This window comes from Pinus tabuliformis, chromosome 4_1, assembly GCF_031772625.1.
Source record: "Pinus tabuliformis cultivar Carrire ecotype Pingquan chromosome 4_1, CPIR1, whole genome shotgun sequence".
Taxonomy (NCBI): Eukaryota; Viridiplantae; Streptophyta; class Pinopsida; order Pinales; family Pinaceae; genus Pinus; species Pinus tabuliformis.
This window is the reverse complement of record NC_142303.1, coordinates 213,803,394-213,826,014: the sequence shown is the minus strand read 5'-3', so window position 1 is coordinate 213,826,014 and position 22,621 is coordinate 213,803,394. Positions and strand designations below refer to the sequence as shown.

The 22,621-nt window shown below is 36.6% G+C and overlaps 1 protein-coding gene across 1 annotated transcript; it reads left to right on the top strand.

The window, feature by feature from the left end:
* Positions 1-13,450: 13,450 nt before the first annotated feature.
* On the top strand, positions 13,451-22,179 carry LOC149174991 (cysteine-rich receptor-like protein kinase 8). The gene is made up of 6 exons (XM_089421028.1): positions 13,451-13,952; positions 14,186-14,316; positions 20,154-20,265; positions 20,501-20,648; positions 21,551-21,655; positions 21,753-22,179. Exons 1-6 carry the CDS (start codon positions 13,451-13,453, stop codon positions 22,177-22,179), a joined length of 1,425 nt encoding a protein of 474 aa, XP_089277154.1.
* Positions 22,180-22,621: the final 442 nt, after the last annotated feature.

The following is a 22,621-nucleotide window of genomic DNA, read 5'->3' as shown; positions in this document are numbered from 1 at the left end:
CCCCCGTCTCAAAACGGAAACAAATTGAGAAAATCCAAAAATTCTTGATCATGAGTAAGTTCAAAATAAAAAGTCTGGTATCTTATGAGATAATGTTGAGTGAAACAGGAGAAACTCCCATCGAAGCAATTTCTATGGTGCGGCTCATAAGATATCTAAAAGGAATTGAGTAAATGGGAGTAGGTAGATGGCCTAATGTTATCTTCAATGAAGGCATGAGTGAAATAAAGAAAACATGGATGAAACAAAACTACATATGGATCCAAAAATGGAATATCTACCTCAATGCTTGTCCCACAAATAGCAAGGAGCTAAAGAATTTTGTTATGGAGAAGTTTCATAAACGAGTATGGGGAAAAGAGTTGGGTAGAAAGAAGAAGTACTACATTGAGGAATTCAACCCTATGTGTGATTTACAACAAAAAAGAGTTCATTGGAGCTAGCATTCCGTGGAGGGAAAAGGTTCTTATTGCTCAATTAAGAACCAAATTGCATCAACTTAGGTGTGAAACATGATGGTGGAAAAGGCCTAAAAAAGCTTGGGAAGAACAGGTGTGTATATTTTGCACGTCTGGGGCAGTGAAATCAGAAAAACATTTCATTTTGGAATGTGATGCTTTCAAAGACATCAGAGAAAGCTATGGGAATATGTTAGCATCAGTTTCTTGGCATTGTATTTTCATTAGGGGATTATTAGAAAGTTGGGCCAGCTAATCATCAATTTGAACAAGAAAATGATTTAATTGCAAAAGACGAAAAGCAGGGAACTAATAGTCCCATAGACTATTTTTAGTCTCGTGGACGTTAAAATATCATTTCATTTCATTAATGAGAATTGTACGGAAAACTGTTGATACCGGGCACACTGTTGTTTGCATAATTCATCAACCTAACATTGATACCTTTGAGGCATTTGATGAGGTATGGTTGAATATGTAAAGAGTACTCACGTGCAGGGGAATGTTCTGAAGTTTGTCTCTCCACCTTCAAAAAACTCACATCCTCTGTCTTGTAGCTCTTACTGATGAAAAAGGGAGGACAAATCATATATGTTGGACTAGTTGGGCATCATTCTTACAAGCTAATCAAGTACTTTGAGGTAAGGAAGACTATACTTGGTAAAATTCTTCATCTATCTTACTTGTCTGCAACCCTTCTTGGTTTTAAGGAACAAACATCAGGCTATCCCAAGAGTGCCCAAGATCATAGATGGTTACAATCCAACAACCTGGATGCTAGAAGTTAGTTCTCTATCTGCTGAAACTCATCTTGGCATAGAGTATGCAGGTATGAGGGAAAATGACAGGAAAAGCCATGCGGGAAATGAATCCGTGGCTATGTCTAGAAACATGAACTTGCCTCAAACTCACAGAGGTGGAAATTTAAGTAGGTTGGAGAGCAGACTAAACAGGAAGTCCAAGCTTTTCTAGTTCAGAACAATAATATGCAAGCTCATAGAGGTAAATCATCCCCAAATTTATTAGGAAAGAAAAGTGTTTTGACTAGAGCAGATGCAAAATCTACTGCTTATGTCCAACGAAGAATTCACCATCTCCGAAAAATAAAGTTTCTAAAAGTCCCCCATTGGTGAAGAATCCTTCAGCTCGACCCATTTTGTGCAATACAGATCAGAGGGTCAAGCAACTCAATAGTAAATCAAAATGTTCCCATGATCCAATTATGCAATATGTATTAGAGGTCAAGCAACTCAATAATAAATTAAAATGATCCAATTTCACTAATTAATCGAGTTGATATTGATTCTGATCTTGTCATAGACAAAGTGAATGAGCAAGTAATAAATTAAAATGATCCAATTTCACCAATTGATTGAGTTGATATTGCTTCTAATCTTGTCATAGACAGAGCGAATGAGCAAGTAAAACAAGTGTGGCAAATATACCATTGTTTCTCTACTCAAGTCAAATGAATTCACCTCACTTACTCATCCTTGCTATGACAACCGTGGGCATGGGAACCTTTGCAATCATTCAAGTTAGTTATGAATAGACTTTTCATGCCCTAGACTCACTTAATGCAATGGAAGCGTACACTGTGGTTTAAAGGATTAACATTAACCACATTTTCAGTGGATCAATTTTTTTTTAATATGCAATTAACATATGCATTTGTGTAACACATACAATATCAACATAGATTCATCTTAATTCCAGATCTACCAAGCTCCTAGAGGGATCAAATCTTTTGAGATTTAAACTTTTTTTAGAGTGAAAAGAAATTTGATCCTTCACAGCCCTTGGTAGATCCAAAGTTAAGATGGATCTATGTTGGTTTAATTTCCTCCTTTAAATAGGCTATATTCCACATGAGTACCATGGGTTCTCATAAACCTGGAGCTCAAAAACCACTTGACTAAGTCAAGTTTACCATATTATTTTACTTTAGAGTTATTTTTGTTTTAATGTAGAATTTTTTTAATTTTATTTTTGACCACATAAAAATGTTTAAGGTATGGTTATTTTTATTTTTATTAACAAATATACATACAATTTGAGTGGGCCTAATTGTTAAGAGCATGTGTTTCCTCCTAAGAGGTCACAGGTTCAAAACCAGAGGTGGGTGTATGTATGCCTTTGTAGACTTTGTAGTCAAATTGCTGCACAAAGGTGGGTCTCTTGTCTCACAAACAAGAGGGTCTTATACACCAATTTGGTGTTTGGATAATAATAATAATAAAAATTGGAAATGTTTACATAACATAACCTTACAACATCTCTTCCATATTGGGCTGGTCAGGGCCTTTAGGTGCAATTATATTTAATTAATGATGTTTTTACATGGCATGATCACAAAATTTCTAAGAAAGCTACATCAATTAATATTTTCAAATATTACAATTTTGACGTGGAAATATTTGTCTTTAAAGATTTTAATATATTCATAGGATATGGTTTTTTCTTTTAAGGATTAATTTTAATATTTAATTAAAAAATATTAAAAAATTTTAGATTTCGATTCTTTATGCTGAATTGTATTGTAGTTATTTATTTATTTATATGGTTATTTTCATTTTTTTATTATGTTATTGGAGATGTGACATACTTACACATTCCCTCATATTGGGTTGTAGAATGCACTCTGTGCAATTATATTTTGATAGCTTGTTTTTATTTTTAGTGGTACAATCATTATTGATTAAAATGCACATTTACTCATCAATATTATTTAATGAAAACCAAACAAAAATACTTTAGGTTGAGTTGAAGATTACAAAAATCATATATTTATTAATATACAAAAATGAAATATAAATTAAAAAGTAAATATAATATGATAATATGATAAATATAATAAAAATAAACTTTTTATTTAGTAAAATAAAATAAAAATATTTACATTAAGAAGCGCTCTCCATCCTAGTATGGTAGAAATGTTGTAATGTTTAGCATTTTGATTCAATCATGTTGGTATTATGGAGTTATTAACATTCAATCAGGAAATAAATGCATGAAAATAATCACACACAAATTAACACAAGGAATTACGTGGTAAAACCCTGACAGTGTGTCAAGGAAACCTCCACGGGGCAAGGGATTGGAAATCTTATTGCTCAAAATGATTCTCCAAGTTACAATCAGCCTCTCGGGCAATCACCAATTAATATGAGCTATTTCATTACATAACTTCCTTTCATTATAAAACCGACTGAACGATAAAATAGATTTTCCTAGATAATTATATCATTTACATTAAGTGTTGTCATATTTTTAACAATCTTCACCTTGACAAAAATTTTCTTAATCCCTTGCCCATGCCCATTCATCATCTCTTCTACAAGCCAAAAAAATCCAAACACCATCGCAGCTTCTCTACTGAAACTGGCTTCGTGAACATGTCTGCATGATTCTCCTGTGTATGGACCTTCTTGAGAGCTACTTTTCTGCCATCGATCACATGTCTCACAAAATGTTACCTTACATCAATGTGCTTAGTCTTGTTGTGATAAGATGGATTTGTGGCCAAATGAATAACACTCTGACTGTCACAGAACACATTCACTTTCTCTTGCTTCCTTCCAAGCTTGTCAAGTAGACCTTTTAACCAAATTGCCTCTTTACAAGCATATGAAGTAGCTATATACTCTGCTTCAGTAGTGGATAAAGCAAAAATTTATTGAAGCTTTGACATCAGCCTAATTGCTCCACCTGCAAGAGCAAAGACATATCCTATAGTATATCTCCTCTTGTCCAAATCACATGCATAATCAACATCCACATATCCGCAGACTGAACCTTCACTACCATTAAAGAAGATACAATGGTCACTTGTGCCTCTCAAATACAAAAACACCCATTTCACTGCTCGCCAATGTTCTTCTCTTGGATTTTCCATGAACCTGCTGACAACTTCAACTGCATGTGAAATGTCAGGTCTTGTAGATACCATTGCATACATTAAGTTGCCTACCATATTTTCATATGGTACACGAGACATATACTTATTTTCTTCATCAGTTTTAGGACTGAAAACCGAAGAAATATTAAAATGGGAAGATAACAGAATGTTAACAAATTTCACATTGTTCATACCAAAATTTTCAAGTAATTTCTCCACATACTTCTGTTGTGATAACCAAAGCTTTCCTTTTTTCTGTCTCTGTGTATCTCCATGCCCAAGATATGTTTTGCTGCTCCAATATCCTTCATATCAAATGTCCTAGAAAGCTGAGCCTTTAACCTGTTGATCTCTTCCATGGTTTTTCTCGCAATAAGCATATCGTCAACATACAAGACCAAGATAATGAAATATGCCATTGAAAATTTTAAAGTACACATAATGATCATACTTACTTCTAGTAAAGTTCTAGCTCACCATGAAGGAGTCAAACTTCTTGTATCATTGCCTGGTAGACTGCCTCAAGCCATACAATGATTTTTTGAGCTTGCAAACTAATCTTCTGTTGTGACCTTGTACAAAACCTTCTGGTTTTTCCATATAAATCTCTTCATCCAAATCTCCATGAATAAAATTTGTTTTAACATCTAACTTTTCTAACTCAAGGTCAAGTAATGTAATTAGTGCTAACACAATACGAATAGAAACAAGTTTTACAACTGGTGAAAAAATTTCACGAAAGTCAATACCTTCAACCTGAGAATACCCTTTTGCTACCAACCTCGCCTTATACCTTTCGATACTTCCATCAATATTTCACTTCAATTTAAAGACCCATTTGCATATGAAAACACTTCTCCCTTCATGCAATTCTACAAGATCTATGGTTTTGTTCTTAGATAAGGAATCCATTTCTTCGTTCGTAGCCCTTTTCCACTTTTCGCTATCCGCATCATCTACTGCTTCCTAATAACAAGAAGGTTCCCCATCTTCAGTAATCAATGCAATATATGAAGCATAATCTTCATACCTTTTAGTTGTTCTTCTCTCCCTTGTAGACCTCCTTAGAGTGATTGGTTGATGAACTTCTACAATTTCCTTTGCATTTTCTTCACCTTTTTCTTCAGAAGTCTCTCCTTTATTTTGACTTTCCGAAAAAGGTTTAGCCTCCAACTGAATTTGTTTTTTTGGTGATACCTGTTCCTGTTCAACTTTTACAACATCTGAATTTAGAAGAGAGGATTCATCAAATGTTACATTTCTACTAATGACTATTTTTCGTGAAGAAGGATCCCACAACATGTATCCTTTCACCGCATAGTCATACCCAACAAAGACATAACATTTTGATTTTGGGTCTAGCTTTGAACATTGATTCTTTGGAATAAGAGCATAGGAATCACAATTTTTTTTTCTTAAATGTGAATAATAACAAGACTGACCCAACCAAACTTCTTCAGGAATTTTACAATTAATGGCAACTAAAGATGATCTGTTTACCAAATAAAAAATAGTTGATACTGGTTCTGCCCATAACTCCTTTTGCATGTTAGCATTGGTGATCATGCTTCTGACTCTTTCCATAAGAGTCCGATTCATACGTTCAACAACGTCATTTTGTTGAGGAGTATAAACCAAAGTTTTATGTCTAACAATCCCTTCATCCTTGAAATATTGTTCAAATTCTAAGGAAGTAAATTCATCGCCATTGTCAGTTCTTAAACAGTTAATTGATTTTCCTGTTTTATTTTCTACCATATCTTTAAATTGTTTAAAAAATTTAAATAAATCAACTTTTCTTTTCAAAATATAGACTCAGACTTTCTTGGAGAAATCATCAACAAATGTTAAGAAGTATAATGTGCCTCCATAAGATATAGTGGAGATGGTCCCCAAAGATCAGAATGAATATAGTCCAAAATTCCTTTACTATTATGACTACCAGTTTTAAATTCCTCTTTACACTGTTTTCCATATACACAATCTTTACAAAAATCCAACCTCAAGGATTTCAAATCAGGAAGCAATTTGTGATTCATCAGTACCTAAATATCCTTCTTGCTCATGTGACCTAGTCGTTGATGCCATAGGTGAGTATCTTCTTCTACCTTCTCTGATACAATCGCTGCCTCACTAACCTAAGAACTTACTTTGAGCCTATAAAGATTTCCAATCTTCTCTTCCTTCATTATAACCAGAGCGCCCTTTGAAAATTTTAACACTCCATTTTGACCTGTAAACTTGTAACCTTCTGAGTCCAATACTCCCAAAGAAATCAAATTCTTTCTCAACTCAGGCACATGTCTAACATCAGTCAAAGTTCTAGCTGTATCATCATACATTTAAATTTTGAAATTTCCTATTCCAATAGTCTGACAAGATACATTATTACCCATAAACACATAACTACCATTCACAACTTCATATGAAGTGAACCAATTTCTATGTGGACTCATGTGATGAGAAGCACCAGAATCTAACAACCAATTTTCATAATTCTGAGAGACATTGCAAACAGGTAAAGGTTCATCTACCATACCTAATTCAACAGATAAAAATTCATCAATCATACCTGACTCAACTTGATTTGCTTCCTTCTTTGGGTTTTCAACGGACTCCTTTCTTTTCCAAAAGTCTTTCTTAAGGTGTCCTATTTTGTTGCAGTACCAACATTTGGCTTTACACTTCTTGCCTTTTTATTTTGATATGGAAGAACTTCTTGCTTTCTCCCCTCTTTCCTTGGACAAACCTTTGACTACCATGGCTTCTGGTGTGGAAGTTTCAATGCTAGATTTTCTCCGTACTTCTTTAGATAACAGAGCTCCCACAACAGAATCAAATTCCAAATATTCGGTTGTGCTAAAGTTGATAGAAGTCATAGAGTGATCCCAAGGCTCGAGCAAGGAACACAACAAGGTAATAACTTTGTCTTCTTCTTGAAATTTAACTTCCATATATGACAATTGGCAAATAAGTGTATTTAAAACATTTAAGTGTTCTACAATTTTAGTACCCTCCTTCATCCGAAGGTTATATAGTTGCCTCTTCAAATAAATTCTATTGGTTAAATATTTGGTCATAAACAATGTTTCCAATTTTACCCACAAACTCGATGCCGAGGTTTCGTCAACAATGTTGAAGAGAACTTTATCTTCCAGGCACAACCTGATGGTACCAAGAGCTCGGGCATCCAAGTCCTCCCAATCCAAATATTTCATGCCAACAAGTTTCTTTTTAACCCCATCTAAAGCTTTATGCAACCCTTGTTGCACCAAAAAATTCCTTACTTTCAGTTTCCACAATGCAAAATTATTCTTGCCGGTGAACTTCTCCACCTCAAACTTAGCATTAGTCATTTTTTCCATTTCTTCCTATATGAGCTCTTTGAAAAAAAATTGCTACTAGTTTTTCCTTTCTCCTTTCTAATTTTTTCTTTCAACTAGAGTATTTTTGAATTTGTTTCGTTTGGTTTCTTTCAAAAATTATGATATTTTTTGTTCCCTATTTTATTTTATTTTATTTATTATTATTATTATTATTATTATTTTCTCCAGAATATCCAAAAATTTTCAAAAAAAACCTTATTTTAACCTTCTTCAAACAATTTTGTTTCTTTAGAAAATTTCAGAATCTTTGATTTAAAGGCAATTTCCACAAATAAATTTCTTCTTTATGGTTTTTAGGGTCAATATTTGATCAAACTCCTTACTCTAACGAGGAAAAATTCAGAACCCAATAATGATGAATATCACTCTAGAATTTTCTACAATTTTTTTTTTTTCTCCTATAAAAATATTCTATAAATTTCTGTTGCAATTAAAAAAAATTACCCGAGCAACTGCTTCATTTCTTACTGTCCAAAATGAGAAATGCGGCCTCCTTTGACTTGACTCCTCCAGGAATGCGGCCTCCTTTGTTTCAAATGGTCAGTAGGTCGACTTCTTAACATGATTAAACAACAACTCCACTTATAATTTTCAATGATTTCAACAACAGATTCTCCCCTGGTTGTGTTTTTATTAGACGTCTCCTCACAGCTTTCTTAGCGGCAGTCATGATCGACTGCTTAACCAACAATGACGACAAATGACTGCTTAACCAACAACAAACAAACAAACAAATAGAGATTTTTTTTTTTTACGGGCCTTGAGCTATTCATCCGGTGGCTCAATGTCGGACATAGACTCCTAATCGTCATCAAACCGTGCGGCTAGGCATCCTATCCTGCTCTTCTTTCGAGTTCGACTGACGACGTAAAAAAAAAGACGACTTTGTCTCTCTTTCCGACGGTTGACTGAAAGACAACGACTCTCTGCTTGTCCTTTTCACAAGGCTTCAGATTTTTGGCTTCAAAAACAACGCTTCTCCCATGTGTTCTCAGCTTTAAAACGACACTTCTCCCCTGTGTTCTCGGCTTCAAAACGATGCTTCTCCCCTGTGTTCTCGGCTTCAAAACAACGCTTCTTCCCTCTGCTCATCCATTTTTTTTAATAAAAAAAATGAGACTCCAATTTTAAGTCGTGGTCGGCTTGTCAGAAGAAAAAAACTTCTATGTTGATTCCCTCTACTCTGATCAGCTTCACACCCTCGCTTTGATACCACTTTGGTATTTTGGAGTTATTAACATTTAATCAAGAAAGAAATGTATAGAAATAGGAATTGAAATCACACACAAATTAACACAAGGAATTACGTGGTAAAACCCTGACAGTGTGTCAAGGAAACCTCCACGGGGCAAGGGATTAGAAATCTTATTGCTCAAAATGATTCTCCAAGTTACAATGAGCCTCTCGAGCAATCACCAATTAATATGAGCTATTTTTTTATATAACTTCCTTTCATTATAAAACTCACTGAATTGACTGAACGGTAAAATAGATTTGCGTAGATAATTATATCAATTATTTTAATTGTTGTCATCTTTTTAACAAATCAAAATAAGACATTAAACTAACAAATTAAATATAAAATAAAATAAAAAACATAAAATTCTTTAACATAATATGAAAGAAAGAGTTGTTATAATTTTAACATTTTGACTAAGTTAAAATGTTGTGTCGGATTAGCATTTTAACACTTTATTGTAATGTTTAACATTTTTTTTTTCTCGGTAAAAACTAATTCTATTAGGAAAACATATTGTACAAGGCGTGGTTACAAGCAAGAGAATCAAGAACATAGGCAGCCGGAAAGGATTGGTAGTCCACCTCGGCTCCTAAGAGTGGAGCACATGAGGAACAAAAGAGCAAGAAGACACAAGAGGAACAATGGAGCAAGAACTGAACAGAGGATTCTACCCCACATGTGCGGAATCCACTATTTTGCATTTTTTCCCTTTCTTTTTCCCAACTTTGACCCACTCAGGAGGATTTTGCTGAGCTGTCACGACTTGCAAACTTAGATGAGCCGACGGAGAGGTCTCCTTTTCTGAGTCCGAGGTGGAGGATTCATGGTTCCTTTTCTGAGAGACTGGTATGACTGACGAATCCGCAGGACCTGCCGAGAACGGATCCGGTTCTGACGCTGCTGCCCCACCTTCCTTATTCCCTCCCTCTTCATCGGAGCTGAAGTCAAAATCGTCCATGGGAGGAGGATCATGTGGCTTCCAGCTTTTGGATTTCTGCTTAGCATTGGCTTTCTTCTTTTGGGCTGGCATCGTGGGACAAGAGCTCTGAAGGTGGCCTGTATGATGGCAGATGCGGCAGCGGAAGGCTGTGTTCTCGTAATCCAAAGTCTGAGTCCAATGGAAATCTCCAATTTTGAGATTGATCTGGTCCGGGAGACCTTTGCTTATGTCTATTTCTGCACAGATCCTGGCGTAAGTGTATAGGCCTTTTTCCCCTCTGGAGACGTCCGTGTCGAGTAGGCGTCCTAGTGAGTTGCCAATCCCTTGGAAAACCGCAAAGTGCCAAAGATTCGCTGGGAGGTTTGGAAGTCTGACCCAAATGGGGAGTTTGGTGATAACTGCTGTAGAGGGGTCAAAATCTGGGAACCAAGGAGTGAGGAATAAACCAGCTGCACCCCAGAACCATGGGCCACCAGTTAAGGCTTTTTGATAGTCCTCATCATAGGCAAACACGACGATGAAAAATCCTTTTGAGCATAGCAAAGTCTTGCAGTTGTTGGTCCAGTTGGATTGGATCCATTGGTAGAGGTCTGCTGTACGCGGCCATAGCCCATTAAACCTGCAGATAATGCCATGTTCCGCAAAATGTTGGGTTTGCTCATCCAGAGATGGATGTTTTATTTCTATGGAAGGGGATTCCTCTAGTTTATCCACCAGGAAAGGCTTGGGAGCTTGAGCTGGTGGAACTGTTCTTTCAGGCATCTTAGCATGGACAACATCTTTATAGGAGAACGCCTTGGCTGAGGATGACTGCCCTGCAGCGCCCCCTCTTAGACGAAGGGTAAGAGCTATGGAGGAATTTCTCTGAATGCTGTAAAAAGACAAGGGGAAGAGATCCTCGAGTTGTTTACCTTCATGGAGAAGTCGTTGTGCTGTAGAGGGAATCCCCAGCTTGATTTTCAGAGCCTGCTTGAGGTCTTGCACTAGATCCGACGATTTTACCCATTGAAGCAGGGTTTTGCCAGATAAAAGCTTGATCTGGATCTGATAAGGGGCAGAGAAGCCAGAGATCTGCTTGCCTCTGCCGATCTGAGACAACAGGCGGCTGGGGCTTTGCAGGGCCTTCTTATCCTGCTTTTGCCGCGTGGGGTAGAGATGAGAAGATGCAGGAGTCCTAGGGACGCCGAATTTTTTATCGCTCGTTAGCAGGAAAGAGGCTTCGAATCCTCTGTTGTTAGGCGGCGTCGATGTGGTAATATCCCAGATCTGTGTTGCAGAGAGCGATGGAGCTTCATAACACCGCGAACTCTGGGCTTTACTTCCACCCCATACCTGATCTACGGTTTTGCCCTTTAAGTTCCGCCCGAGATTGGTAGATCGAATCCCTGGGATGCTACAGTGGGGCATGAAAGCTGGCATAACCCACTTTCCTCCATATTCGCCAGCCGGTTTGCCATACCTGTGCCAATAGTCCTTGTACGATGGCGTAACGAGACGAGACAAGGTGAGGATCCGTTGTTTTGGGGCATAAAACTCCAGACATAGGATTTCTGATGCCGCCGTGAAGAAATCCCTCTGCCCCCTGAAGGAGGAGAAACGCAGTTTGTCGTGGTTCAATTCGAAAAAATCTTTTCCATCAACGGATTCCGACCAGGATCCAAACGGGGCATCGTGTTCATAGTTTCCATCGGCCAGGCATCTAGCCGATCCAGTACAGATCAGGGCTCTTGGAACCGCGGCGGCGCTGAGGATACCTTCTGAAACCCTAAGTCCCAAATACGCCTCCATCGCTCTCACTCCTGGATATTTTTAGTTGGCTAATTTTCTCAACTCCGTAATGTTTAACATTTTAATATAGAAATATAATTGAAATTTTAAAATAAAAATATAATTGAAATTTTAAATATATGAATTTTCAATAAAGTTTGTTTGTTTGTTTTTTTGTTTTTTTTCACATATCATTTCAATCAAATAAACTAAAAACTATATGTACACAATTCAAATATACAAATAAATATAAAAATATATTATTATAATTTTAAAACTTTGAAAATTATAATATTTAGGTTTCAATTGATTTTGATTTACATAAAATTATATTCTATATATATAATTATTGAAATGAAATAAATTATAATTCATAATATTAAAGATAAAAATAATTACAAGTTGTAAATATTTTATAATTTATATGTTTTAAAGTTTTTCTAGCGCTAAATTCATATATTTAATTAAATACTTATTTCAAAGAATAAAAAATAATTAATATTGAACTAAAAATTATATCATAAAATTTAATTAATTTTTTTCTAAAACATTAAAAAAATCTTATCAAATACTAAATCAACCAAAAAAAATTCTAAAACATTTAAAGAAGTCTTATCAAATACCAAATCAAGCAAAAAAAAAAATTCTAACATTGTAAGAAAAATCCTTATCAAATACCAAATCAACTTAAAACCAAATCAACCTAAAAAGAATTCTAAAACATTAAAAAACTTTTATCAAATACCAAATCAACCCAAAAAAAATCAACTTAAAACCAAATCAACCTGAAAAAATTCTAAAACATTAAAAACACTCTTATCAAATACCAAATCAACCCAAAATATTTAATTGTAAACTAAATGCAAAAAGAGATAACTTCAAAGAAAAATTTCAAAAACATTAAAAAAAACTCTTATTAATTACCAAATCAAAAGGAAAACTAAACATTGAACATTGCCCAACCAATTCCATAACAAATCAACCCACCAAATCAACCTAAGTAAACTTTGAACATTGACCAACCCATTGAATGATACCAATTCAAATAAATCACACCAACCATTGAAGAACAATCAAATAACAAATAAAAACAAATACCAATTCAAACATGATTGTTGACCAATAAAATAATAAATCCAAGCAAATGCTAATTTAATTCAACCAATCAGATAAGATTGAAATTAAACCAAACATTGACCAACCCATCACATAATATTGATTACAATTGGAAGTGTTAATTAGACACATGATATCATTCATATCGATTAACAACATGGACACTGGAGAGTAAAATTTTGAAGCATTATTGGTATGTCAGTGTAGTGCAGGTTCTCCACTATGCGATGACATTCAGCATCCTAACGAATATGCACTTCCATGGAACAGATTCTGCATGCTCTCTCCTCATCGGCTTAATTATTATTGTTGTCAATATTACTCTTCAAGGACATATTTGCAACGCAGTGACAGGAACGCCCACATCTAACTGCAATGGCAGCTCTGAATATATTGAAGGGAGTACGTTTGAGAGCAATCTGAATATAGTGTTTGATAGGCTTGTTCAAGGTGCGATGCAAACAGGGTTTAACATCTCTGTGTATGGACAAAGTCCTGATAAAGTATATGCCCTCCTCCAATGCAGAGAAGACATGACAGTCGATCAATGCTACCCTTAAACAATATTGTTCGAAAGAGGCTAGAGGTAGTATCTGGCCTTTTGAATGCTTCTTACGCTATGAAAACTACAATTTCATCGGGAAAATGGACACACGTTTAGGGTCTATTTACTCTGAGGACTTCAGGGGGGTCACGGGTGTCTCTATTCCAAATAAAAACTTTCAGGTGGATGTTAAAGATTTCTTAAACAGATTATCAGCTGAAGTAGCACTTGAAACAAAACGATCTGCTTTGAGTACTACAGACTCGTCGTCTCAAAAAATTTACGGCCTGGTGCAGTGCACTAGAGATATATCCAGTAAAGACTGCACAACATGTCTGTCATACACAATCAATTACATATTCACATCCTCTGTATATGCAGGAGTTCAGTATTGGAGTCAAAGCTGCATAGTTCATTATGAAATATATCCTTTCTTTAATCTAGGTGTGCTTACAACACCACATACTGGTAGGTGGATGAAGACTTCAAACAAAACAACCATAATTTTAGGGGTTGTGGGTGGCTTGGTTCTCATGTTCACAGGCTGCCTCTTCGCAACTTGGAGAAGACTGAAGTCTGCCATATTTGGAAGGGGTAACGAAGGTAATGGTGCAACATGATTCTCTGAGCTCCTTAGTAAAAGGTAGCATATGCCCATCTAAACTTGGGGTTTGGTCGCCTCTGGTGTTAGATGCGTATGTGCGAGTGCCTTGATTGTAGATTTGAGTTATTTGAGGTTTAATAGTTGAATTGCAAACTGGTTCTTTAGATAATCCGAGTATACTACATTCATTATACTTTTATATTTATATTTAATGTATATTTTCATAATGTAGATGATGATGAAGGTGAAGAACTCATACTCCTCAATAATAATCGACAAATACTATTTACCATGGAAACATTACTCGCTTCCACTAAAAACTTTGATAATCAGAACAAGCTTGGAGAGGGAGGATTCGGCCATGTACAAGGTAACCTAGGATAAGTAAGCTTCCAGTAATGATATTTACTATGGAATTTCTGATAATTTCGAACAAAACAGAGGAAACAAAGTTCCTCAACTCAACACAAAGAAATGAGAGAAGTCTGGACAAAGAAGATATGGAGAAAAGCTCTGTTTTTATTAACCATAAAAATGATAATAAAAATTACAAACTTCTTCAGAACTACAGTTCTGGAATAACTAAAAACTCCATACTCTGTTTTTACAAACTCTGTTTTTAACACAGATTCGTGTTTCAGCATCTAGCAGACAGTTGCTGAAACACCAGTTTCAGCCACACAGTCTATTGCTGAAACACACAGACAGTTGCTGAAACAGCCTGTAGAATGCATTGCTGCTCCAAAACACAACGACTCTGTTTTCTTGTTGTTTTCTCTGCTCTACCTTCTTCTCTGTCGTTTTCTATTTCTCAAACTCTCTAACATTCTTCTAATATAAAAAAAAGCACTGTCGTTCATTACATTTATATGTTAAAAACATATTTGACTTTAAACAATAAAATAATAAAAATATCTTCTAAAGCTTATCTACGTATTGAATGCAGCAAGCGGTGATGCCTTTTGAAGAAATGAAGTCGGTTGTTGTAGGGGAATTTAATTCTGAAAATTTAATGCACAGTAATGTGCAAAATATCAAGCACGACTTTGAGGCATCCAACAGTCTGGAATATCTACAGCAAATCGGATTTCTGTCCAGCTGTTTATGTTGCAGTTGGAATTAAATTCCAACACTCCCCCTTAATTTCAACTGCTGGGTTTTTCTGCATACCCAGGCATTTCCTGAAATGATCAAAACTTTTCTTTCCCAATGGTTTTGTCAAGATGTCAGCTAACTGATCCTCTGTTCTGCAGTGCTGCAAAACAATCTCACCATTGTTAACCAATTCACGTATGAAGTGAAATTTGGTGTCTATGTGCTTTGTCCTTTTATGAAAAATAGAGTTTTTAGACAATGCTATTACCGAGCTATTGTCACAGTAAATGGTTGTGCCCTTTTCTTGTTCATGACACAAATCTTTGAGAACTCTTCTCAGCCACACTGCTTGGCATGCTGCTGCTGTTGCTGCCACATACTCTGCCTCTGCTGTTGACAAAGACACAATTGGTTGCTTCTTGGAAGCCCATGAGATGGCTCCTGATCCCATATGAAACACATATCCTGATGTGCTTTTCCTATCATCAAAACTTCCATCCCAATCACTGTCAGTGTAACCTATCAACATGAAACTTTCAGAAGAGGAGTATAAATACCAAACCCCTTCATTCTATTCACATACCTTAGAATCCTCTTGGCTGCCTGCCATTGAGTCTCTTTCAGTCTTTCCATAAATCTGGAGATTAAACTCACAGCATGCATAATGTCCGGCCTAGTTGCAGTCAAGTACATAAGGCCGCCAACTATGCTCTTGTACAATTTTGGATCAAAATCCTTGCTGCTGTCTTCTTTGGTCAATTTCAACCCCATTACAGTTGGATTCATAGTTGCCTTGCTGTTCTGCATGTTAAATCTCCTCAACACTGCTTCTACATATTTAACTTGAGAAATTAAAACACCATTTTCACTTTGTTCTACTTCAATTCCAAGAAAATATCTTAAGAAGCCCAAGTCAGTCATTTCAAATTCAATTTTCACGACTGCTACAAAATCAGCAATGAGAGAAGCATCATTGCTAGTAAAAATCAAATCATCTACATATAAAACAACAATAAGAATCTTACCGTCATTCTCCTTTATGTAGAGTGTGGGTTCACCATCACACTTATCAAACCCATTCTCAATCAGATAAGCATCTATTCTGCTGTACCATGCTCTTGGAGCTTGCTTCAGCCCATAAAGAGCCTTCTTCAGTTTGCAGACTTTATGCTCTTGTTCTTCAACTTCATAGCCTGGAGGTTGTTCAACATAAACCTCTTCTTTTAACACTCCATTCAGGAATGCAGATTTAACATCCATCTGATAAATCTTCCATTTGTGTTGTGCCGCAATAGACAACACTGTTCTGACTGTTTCCATCCTTGCTACTGGTGCAAAGGTTTCATCATAGTCTTTGCCTTGTTGCTGCTTGTAGCCTTTCACAACAAGTCTTGCTTTGTGCCTATCAATCTTGCCTTCAGCATTGCTTTTGGTCTTATAGACCCACTTAACTCCAATGGCATCTTTGCCTTCAGGGAGGTCCACTAACTCCCATGTTTTACTCTTCTCAATTGCACCAATTTCTTCATTCATTGCTTCAATCCATTTATCTTCATTTACGTCATCTTCAAAATGAACTGGGTCATCAACATGACAATACAAAGCGAATAATGAATTCAGACCGATATTGTTACTTACCTCTCCTTGTTCATAAATTTTATTCAGATTTCTGAATCTTGGTCTTCTTGGTGTGCTTGGAGTTCCATCTGAACTTGAGGGTATTTCTGATCCCTGTGGTGTGCTTGGAGAAGCACTTCCTTGACTTCTCAAGGTTGTTCGGATTCCAGCTTGTGGTGTGGTTTGTTGTACTTGATGTGGTGGAGGAGGAGCCACCAGGGAAGGATTATTTGCTGCTGTCCCTTCCTCTTCTTCTTCGTGAGACACAATTGTCTTTACATTTACTGTCTTCTCTAAGCTTCCATCCCAAGCTTCATCTTCAATGAACTGCACATCTCTGCTTACTATCAATTTCTTGGTGGATGGATTATAGAGTTTGTATGCTTTTGACTCATCACAATAGCTAATAAAGACACACTTCTCCCCCTTATTGTCAAGCTTCTTCCTTAGCTGATCCGGTACATGTGCACATGCTACACAATCGAATACTCTCATGTGAGTGACAATTTGCTTTTGACCACTCCATGCTTCTTCTGGTATTTTGTTCATGACAACTTTAGTTGGGCATCTATTCAAGATGTAAACTGCACAAATGACAGCTTCTTCCCAATACTCATGCAACAAGTGTTTTGCCTTCAGCATACTTCTGACCATGTCAAGAATGGTCCTATTCTTCCTTTCGGCAACACCGTTTTGCTGAGGTGTATACCTCGCGGTGAACTGCTTTTGTATGCCATTCTCTCTGCAAAAATGCAGAAAGTCTTTGGAGATGTACTCTCCTCCTCTATCTGTTCTGAGCACTTTGATATAATGCCCACACTGCTTCTCAACAAGAGTTTTGAAGTGGCAGAATTTCTCAAACACTTCACTCTTCTGTTTCAGCATATACACCCATGTCTTTCTGGTGTAATCATCAATGAAAGTTAAAACATATTTATTTTCGGCAAATGATGGTATTTGCATCGGTCCACACACATCAGAGTGAACAATTTCCAAGGGTGCTTTTGCCCTTATACTCTTTCCTGCTGGAAAGCTTTCTTTGTGTTGCTTGCCCAAGATGCAGCCTTCACAAAGGCTGTCCGGTTTCTCGATCAATGGCAATCCCTTTACCATTCCCTTTCTGTGCAACAGATTCAAGCCTCCAAAATTGAGATGTCCAAATCTCAAGTGCCACAACCAATTCTCATCTTTCACTTGTTCCTGAAAGACTTCTTGTGTTACAGCTACAATAGTTCTTCCTTCCTTCAAATCTGCCCTGAGTTTGAGAGGAAACATTCTATTGCTGGTCATCTGCACCTGTGCAATGATCTTCTTACTTGGAGGTATGTCTCTGATTGTACACATATCATCTTTGAAGAACACATTGTAACCTTTGTCAATGAGCTGTCCAATGCTCAAAAGATTACATTTCAGACTAGGTACATAGTATACCTCTGGCACAATCATCTGTTCTCCATTTCTTGCTTGGATATAGACTCTACCCTTACCCTTGACATATATCTTACTATCAGTTCCTGTTGTTACCTTAGATTTCACATTTTCATCCAGATTGGCAAACATTGCAATATTTCCAGTCATGTGATTACTACAACCTGAGTCTAAGAACCAAAAATCTTCTTGTTTGTCTTGTGCAATGTTACATGTTAACAACACAATCTTTGGATTCTTATCTTCTTCATTTGCAAAATTAGCATTCTGCCTACTATTCATGTCATTTTGTTTTTTCCTACATTCATTGGCGTAGTGCCCATATTTCTTACAATAATGACATTGGACTTGGGATTTGTCATATCTTTGTCCATGAGCTTGCTGTTTGCTTGAACCTTCATCTTGGTTATGATTGCAACTCCTTCCGCTTGTGCTTGCAGGATTATTTCTGCCTTTGTTTTGGCTTCTTCCACGACCTTTGTTATTTGCTCTGCCTCGACCTTTTCCTTGGCCAAAAGACATCTGAGTCTTGAATGCTTGCTCAAAAGAGGAATCTGTTCCTCTACTTAGTCTGTGTTCATGAGACATAAGAGAAGCACTCAGTTCATCTACTGTGAACTGTGAGAGATCCTTTGTTTATTCTATTGCTACCACAATAGCTTCAAACCTTGAGGGTAAACTTCTCAAGATCTTCTCTACAATCCTTCTTTCTTCAAGAATCTCACCATGAGATCTTATCTGGGTTATCAACCCAGTAACCTGAGAGAAGAATGAATCTATTGTATCAGATTCCTTCATGTTGAGTGTTTCAAAGTTTCTCCTCAACATCTGCAACTTTGCAGTCTTCACCTTCTCCATGCCTTGATAAGCAGTTTTGAGAATATCCCATGCCTCCCTGGATTTTGTTGCTGCTGCAATCCGTGGAAAAACACTTTCATGTACTGATTGGAAGAGAAAAAAGAGGGCTTTGGCATCCTTCTTCCTGTTGCTCTTCAACTGGTCTCTTTCTGCTACTGTCAAAGCAACCAATGTTGTTGCATCTACAGGTTCAACATAGCTAGTTTCAACCAGCTCCCATATTCCTTGAGAAGCAAACAATGCTTTCATTGTTATGGACCAATAACTGTGATTTTTCCCATTAAACTGTGGCAGTTGGGAATTTGTCAAACCAGTTCCAGCATCTGCCATCTTAACCTGTATAAGTAAAGAAGAGATACTGACTGTATAATTAAAAACAAGCAAAAAAATTTCTCTGCTGGAGAAAATCTGCTCAATAAGCTTCTTACAGCTCCTACAGTGAAAAAACAAACTCTGTTTTTGACTCACTGAGTGCCTAGACCAGCTCTGATACCATGTTGGAAATTTCTGATAATTTCGAACAAAACAGAGGAAGCAAAGTTCCTCAACTCAACACAAAGAAATGAGAGAAATCTGGACAAAGAAGATATGGAGAAAAGCTCTGTTTTTATTAACCATAAAAATGACAATAAAAATTACAAACTTCTTCAGAACTACAGTTCTGGAATAACTAAAAACTCCATACTCTGTTTTTACAAACTCTATTTTTAACACAGATTCGTGTTTCATCATCTAGCAGACAATTGCTGAAACACCAATTTCAGCCACACAGTCTGTTGCTGAAACACACAGACAGTTGCTGAAACAACCTGTACAATGCATTGCTGCTCCAAAACACAGTGACTCTGTTTTCTTTCTGTTTTCTCTGCTCTGCCTTCTTCTCTGTCTTTTTCTATTTCTCAAACTCTCTAACATTCTTCTAACATAAAAAAACAGAACTGCCGTTCATTACATTTATATGTTAAAAACATATTTGACTTTAAACAATAAAATAATAAAAATATCTTCTAAATCTTATCTGCATATTGAATGCAGCAAGCGGTGATGCCTTTTGAAGAAATGAAGTCGGCTGTTGCAGGGAAATTTAATTCTGAAAATTTAATGCACAATAATGTGCAAAATATCAAGCACGACTTTGAAGCATTCAACAGTCTGGAATATCTACAGCAAATCGAATTTCTGTCTAGTTGTTTATGTTGCAGTTGGAATTAAATTCCAACAGGGTTGTGGGTGGCTTGGTTCTCATGTTCACAGGCTGCCTCTTCGCAACTTGGAGAAGACTGAAGTCTGCCATATTTGGAAGGGGTAGCGAAGGTAATGGTGCCACATGATTCTCTGAGCTCCTTAGAAAAAGGTAGCACATACCCATCTAAACCAGGGGTTTGGTCGCCTCTGGTGTTAGATGTGTATGTGCGAGTGCCTTGATTGTAGATTTGAGTTATTTGAGGTTTAATAGTTGAATTGCAAACTGGTTCTTTAGATAATCCGAGTATACTATGTTCATTATACTTTTATATTTATATGTAATGGATATATTTTCATAATATAGATGATGATGAAGGTGAAGAACTCATACTCCTCAATAATAATCGACAAATACTATTTACCATGGAAACATTACTCGCTTCCACTAAAAAATTTGATAATCAGAACAAGCTTGGAGAGGGAGGATTCGGCCGTGTACAAGGTAACCTAGGGTAAGTAACCTTCCAGTGATGATATTTACTATCTTGAATTAGAGTGATATTCAGGCTCTTCTCATTGCACAATTGACTATAGATTAGCAGCTTGAAAACAAATATATTGGGGAAAGACAATGAAGCTTAATAATTTACAAAATTTTTGTGTGAATGTTAGGGAACTACTCCAGATGGAAAAGAAAAAGTCCTGAAAAAACTGTCCAAAAAATCTATGCAAGGAAAGGAAGAGTTTCTAAATGAAGTTAAACTTGGGGTCGAAATTCAACATCGAAATCTTGTATGCCTACTGGGTTGCTGCGTAGAGAGATCAGAAAGATTGTTGGTGTATGCCTACTGGGTTGCTGCGTAGAGAGATCAGAAAGAGCCTTGATCAAATTTTATTCGGTGAGTGGCTTCCATTTTATTATGAAACTAGACAGAAAATTAAAATGATCACTATTTCAACAAGGATATTCAGATTATGACAAATTAATTAATTTCATGCACCGATACAGACCCAAACAAATGCAACTAGCTTGATTGGGGGAAGCGTTACATAATGGGAGTAGCTCGTGGGCTTCTCTATCTTCATCAGGACTCGAGACCATGCATTATTCATCGAGATGTTAAAGCAAGCAATGCGTTGTTGGACGAGGAACTGAACCCTAAGATAGCAGATTTCGGCTTAGCAAGACTCTTTCCTGATGGCAATGCAATCATTACTCTCACACACTGTTGCTGATTTTATTTCAATAGGATTGAAAATGGGGTACTTTTGCATTCTTGATTAAGCTTTTTGATGGTCAGGGGATTTATAATCTTGGTTGCAACTATGCGTCCTTTTCAAATAACTTATCATCTCCTATTTCTAAATTTTTGCCTTTATTTATGATATTTGAAATTGTACTCTGTATATGCAGTGGTTATATGCCACCAGAGTATGCCATGTTGGGGCAAGTATCTGTTAAAACTGATGTTTACAGCTTTGGCGTTCTTGTCCTCGAACTTAGATTCTTTTGGGATGGGTAAGACACAATGTCCCTTTTATTCCCAACTGAGCATATCCAATTTCCCTTAATTAAGTTAAGGCCATGCTATTTAGTTCATGTACAAACCTATCAGGGATTCCCATGACGATATTGAGGATGTGTTGTCCATTGTGCATATATCTTATCATAATGACGAAGCCTATGTGATTATGCAGGTATGGAAGTCATACGAAGAAGGAAACATTGTGGGGATAATTGATAGAGCAATTATTGAAACGTGTGATGAAAAGCAAGCGGTGAGATGCGTTAAGGTTGGTCTTTTGTGTACACAAGCCGAATCGTCACTTCGTTCACCAATGTCGACAGTCACTTCGATGTTGTCAACAGATTCCGTTACGGACATACCGGATCCTAGTCACTTCGATGCATTTGTGAGTTCTCATGTTTTCCCAAATACCGAGTCTAACAGTTATGGGTTCTCACATGCGTCTGCGTCTGCTTCTGCATTTGCATCTGCATCTAACGCCACTGATTCCATCACTGAATTGGTGCCCAGGTAACGGTAAATATGCAGCGATTTAACAGACAGATTTCAGTAATGTTGTGACAGTATCTTCAACCATTACAATGGCAGAGATAGCATTACTTTATTATATTATGTTCAACTATGGAATATAATGATGAATTTATTTTTAAATGGGTGATAGGGTATGTGAGTAATTTGATGGATTTAATTTTGGTAAAACTAGCATTTGCATAGATAATGTTGCAAAGGAAACGCTGTAAGGCATAGTGTGTGGAAGAATATTGAAATGTGAATGGGCTTTTTTGAAAGCAAGGGTCGATGATAATGAATTTGAATTGAGGAAGCCATGCCAAAAACCCTATTCGGGGGTTAAAGTGCCTATGAAATGGAATAAAAGTAGTCATGCATATCCACTGAACTTGTTTAGATACCTTAAAGATTGCCTAGTTGAAGGTGAAGTTAAACAAATGAATTCA

Bases quoted from the DNA above. Each gene is read 5' to 3' on its own strand.
- LOC149174991 (XM_089421028.1), top strand. From the start codon at position 13,451: ATGGACACACGTTTAGGGTCTATTTACTCTGAGGACTTCAGGGGGGTC. The intron at 20,266-20,500 runs GTAATGGTGCCA...TTCATAATATAG, and splicing joins ATTTGGAAGGGGTAGCGAAG to ATGATGATGAAGGTGAAGAA. The intron at 20,649-21,550 runs GTAAGTAACCTT...CTGTATATGCAG, and splicing joins CGTGTACAAGGTAACCTAGG to TGGTTATATGCCACCAGAGT.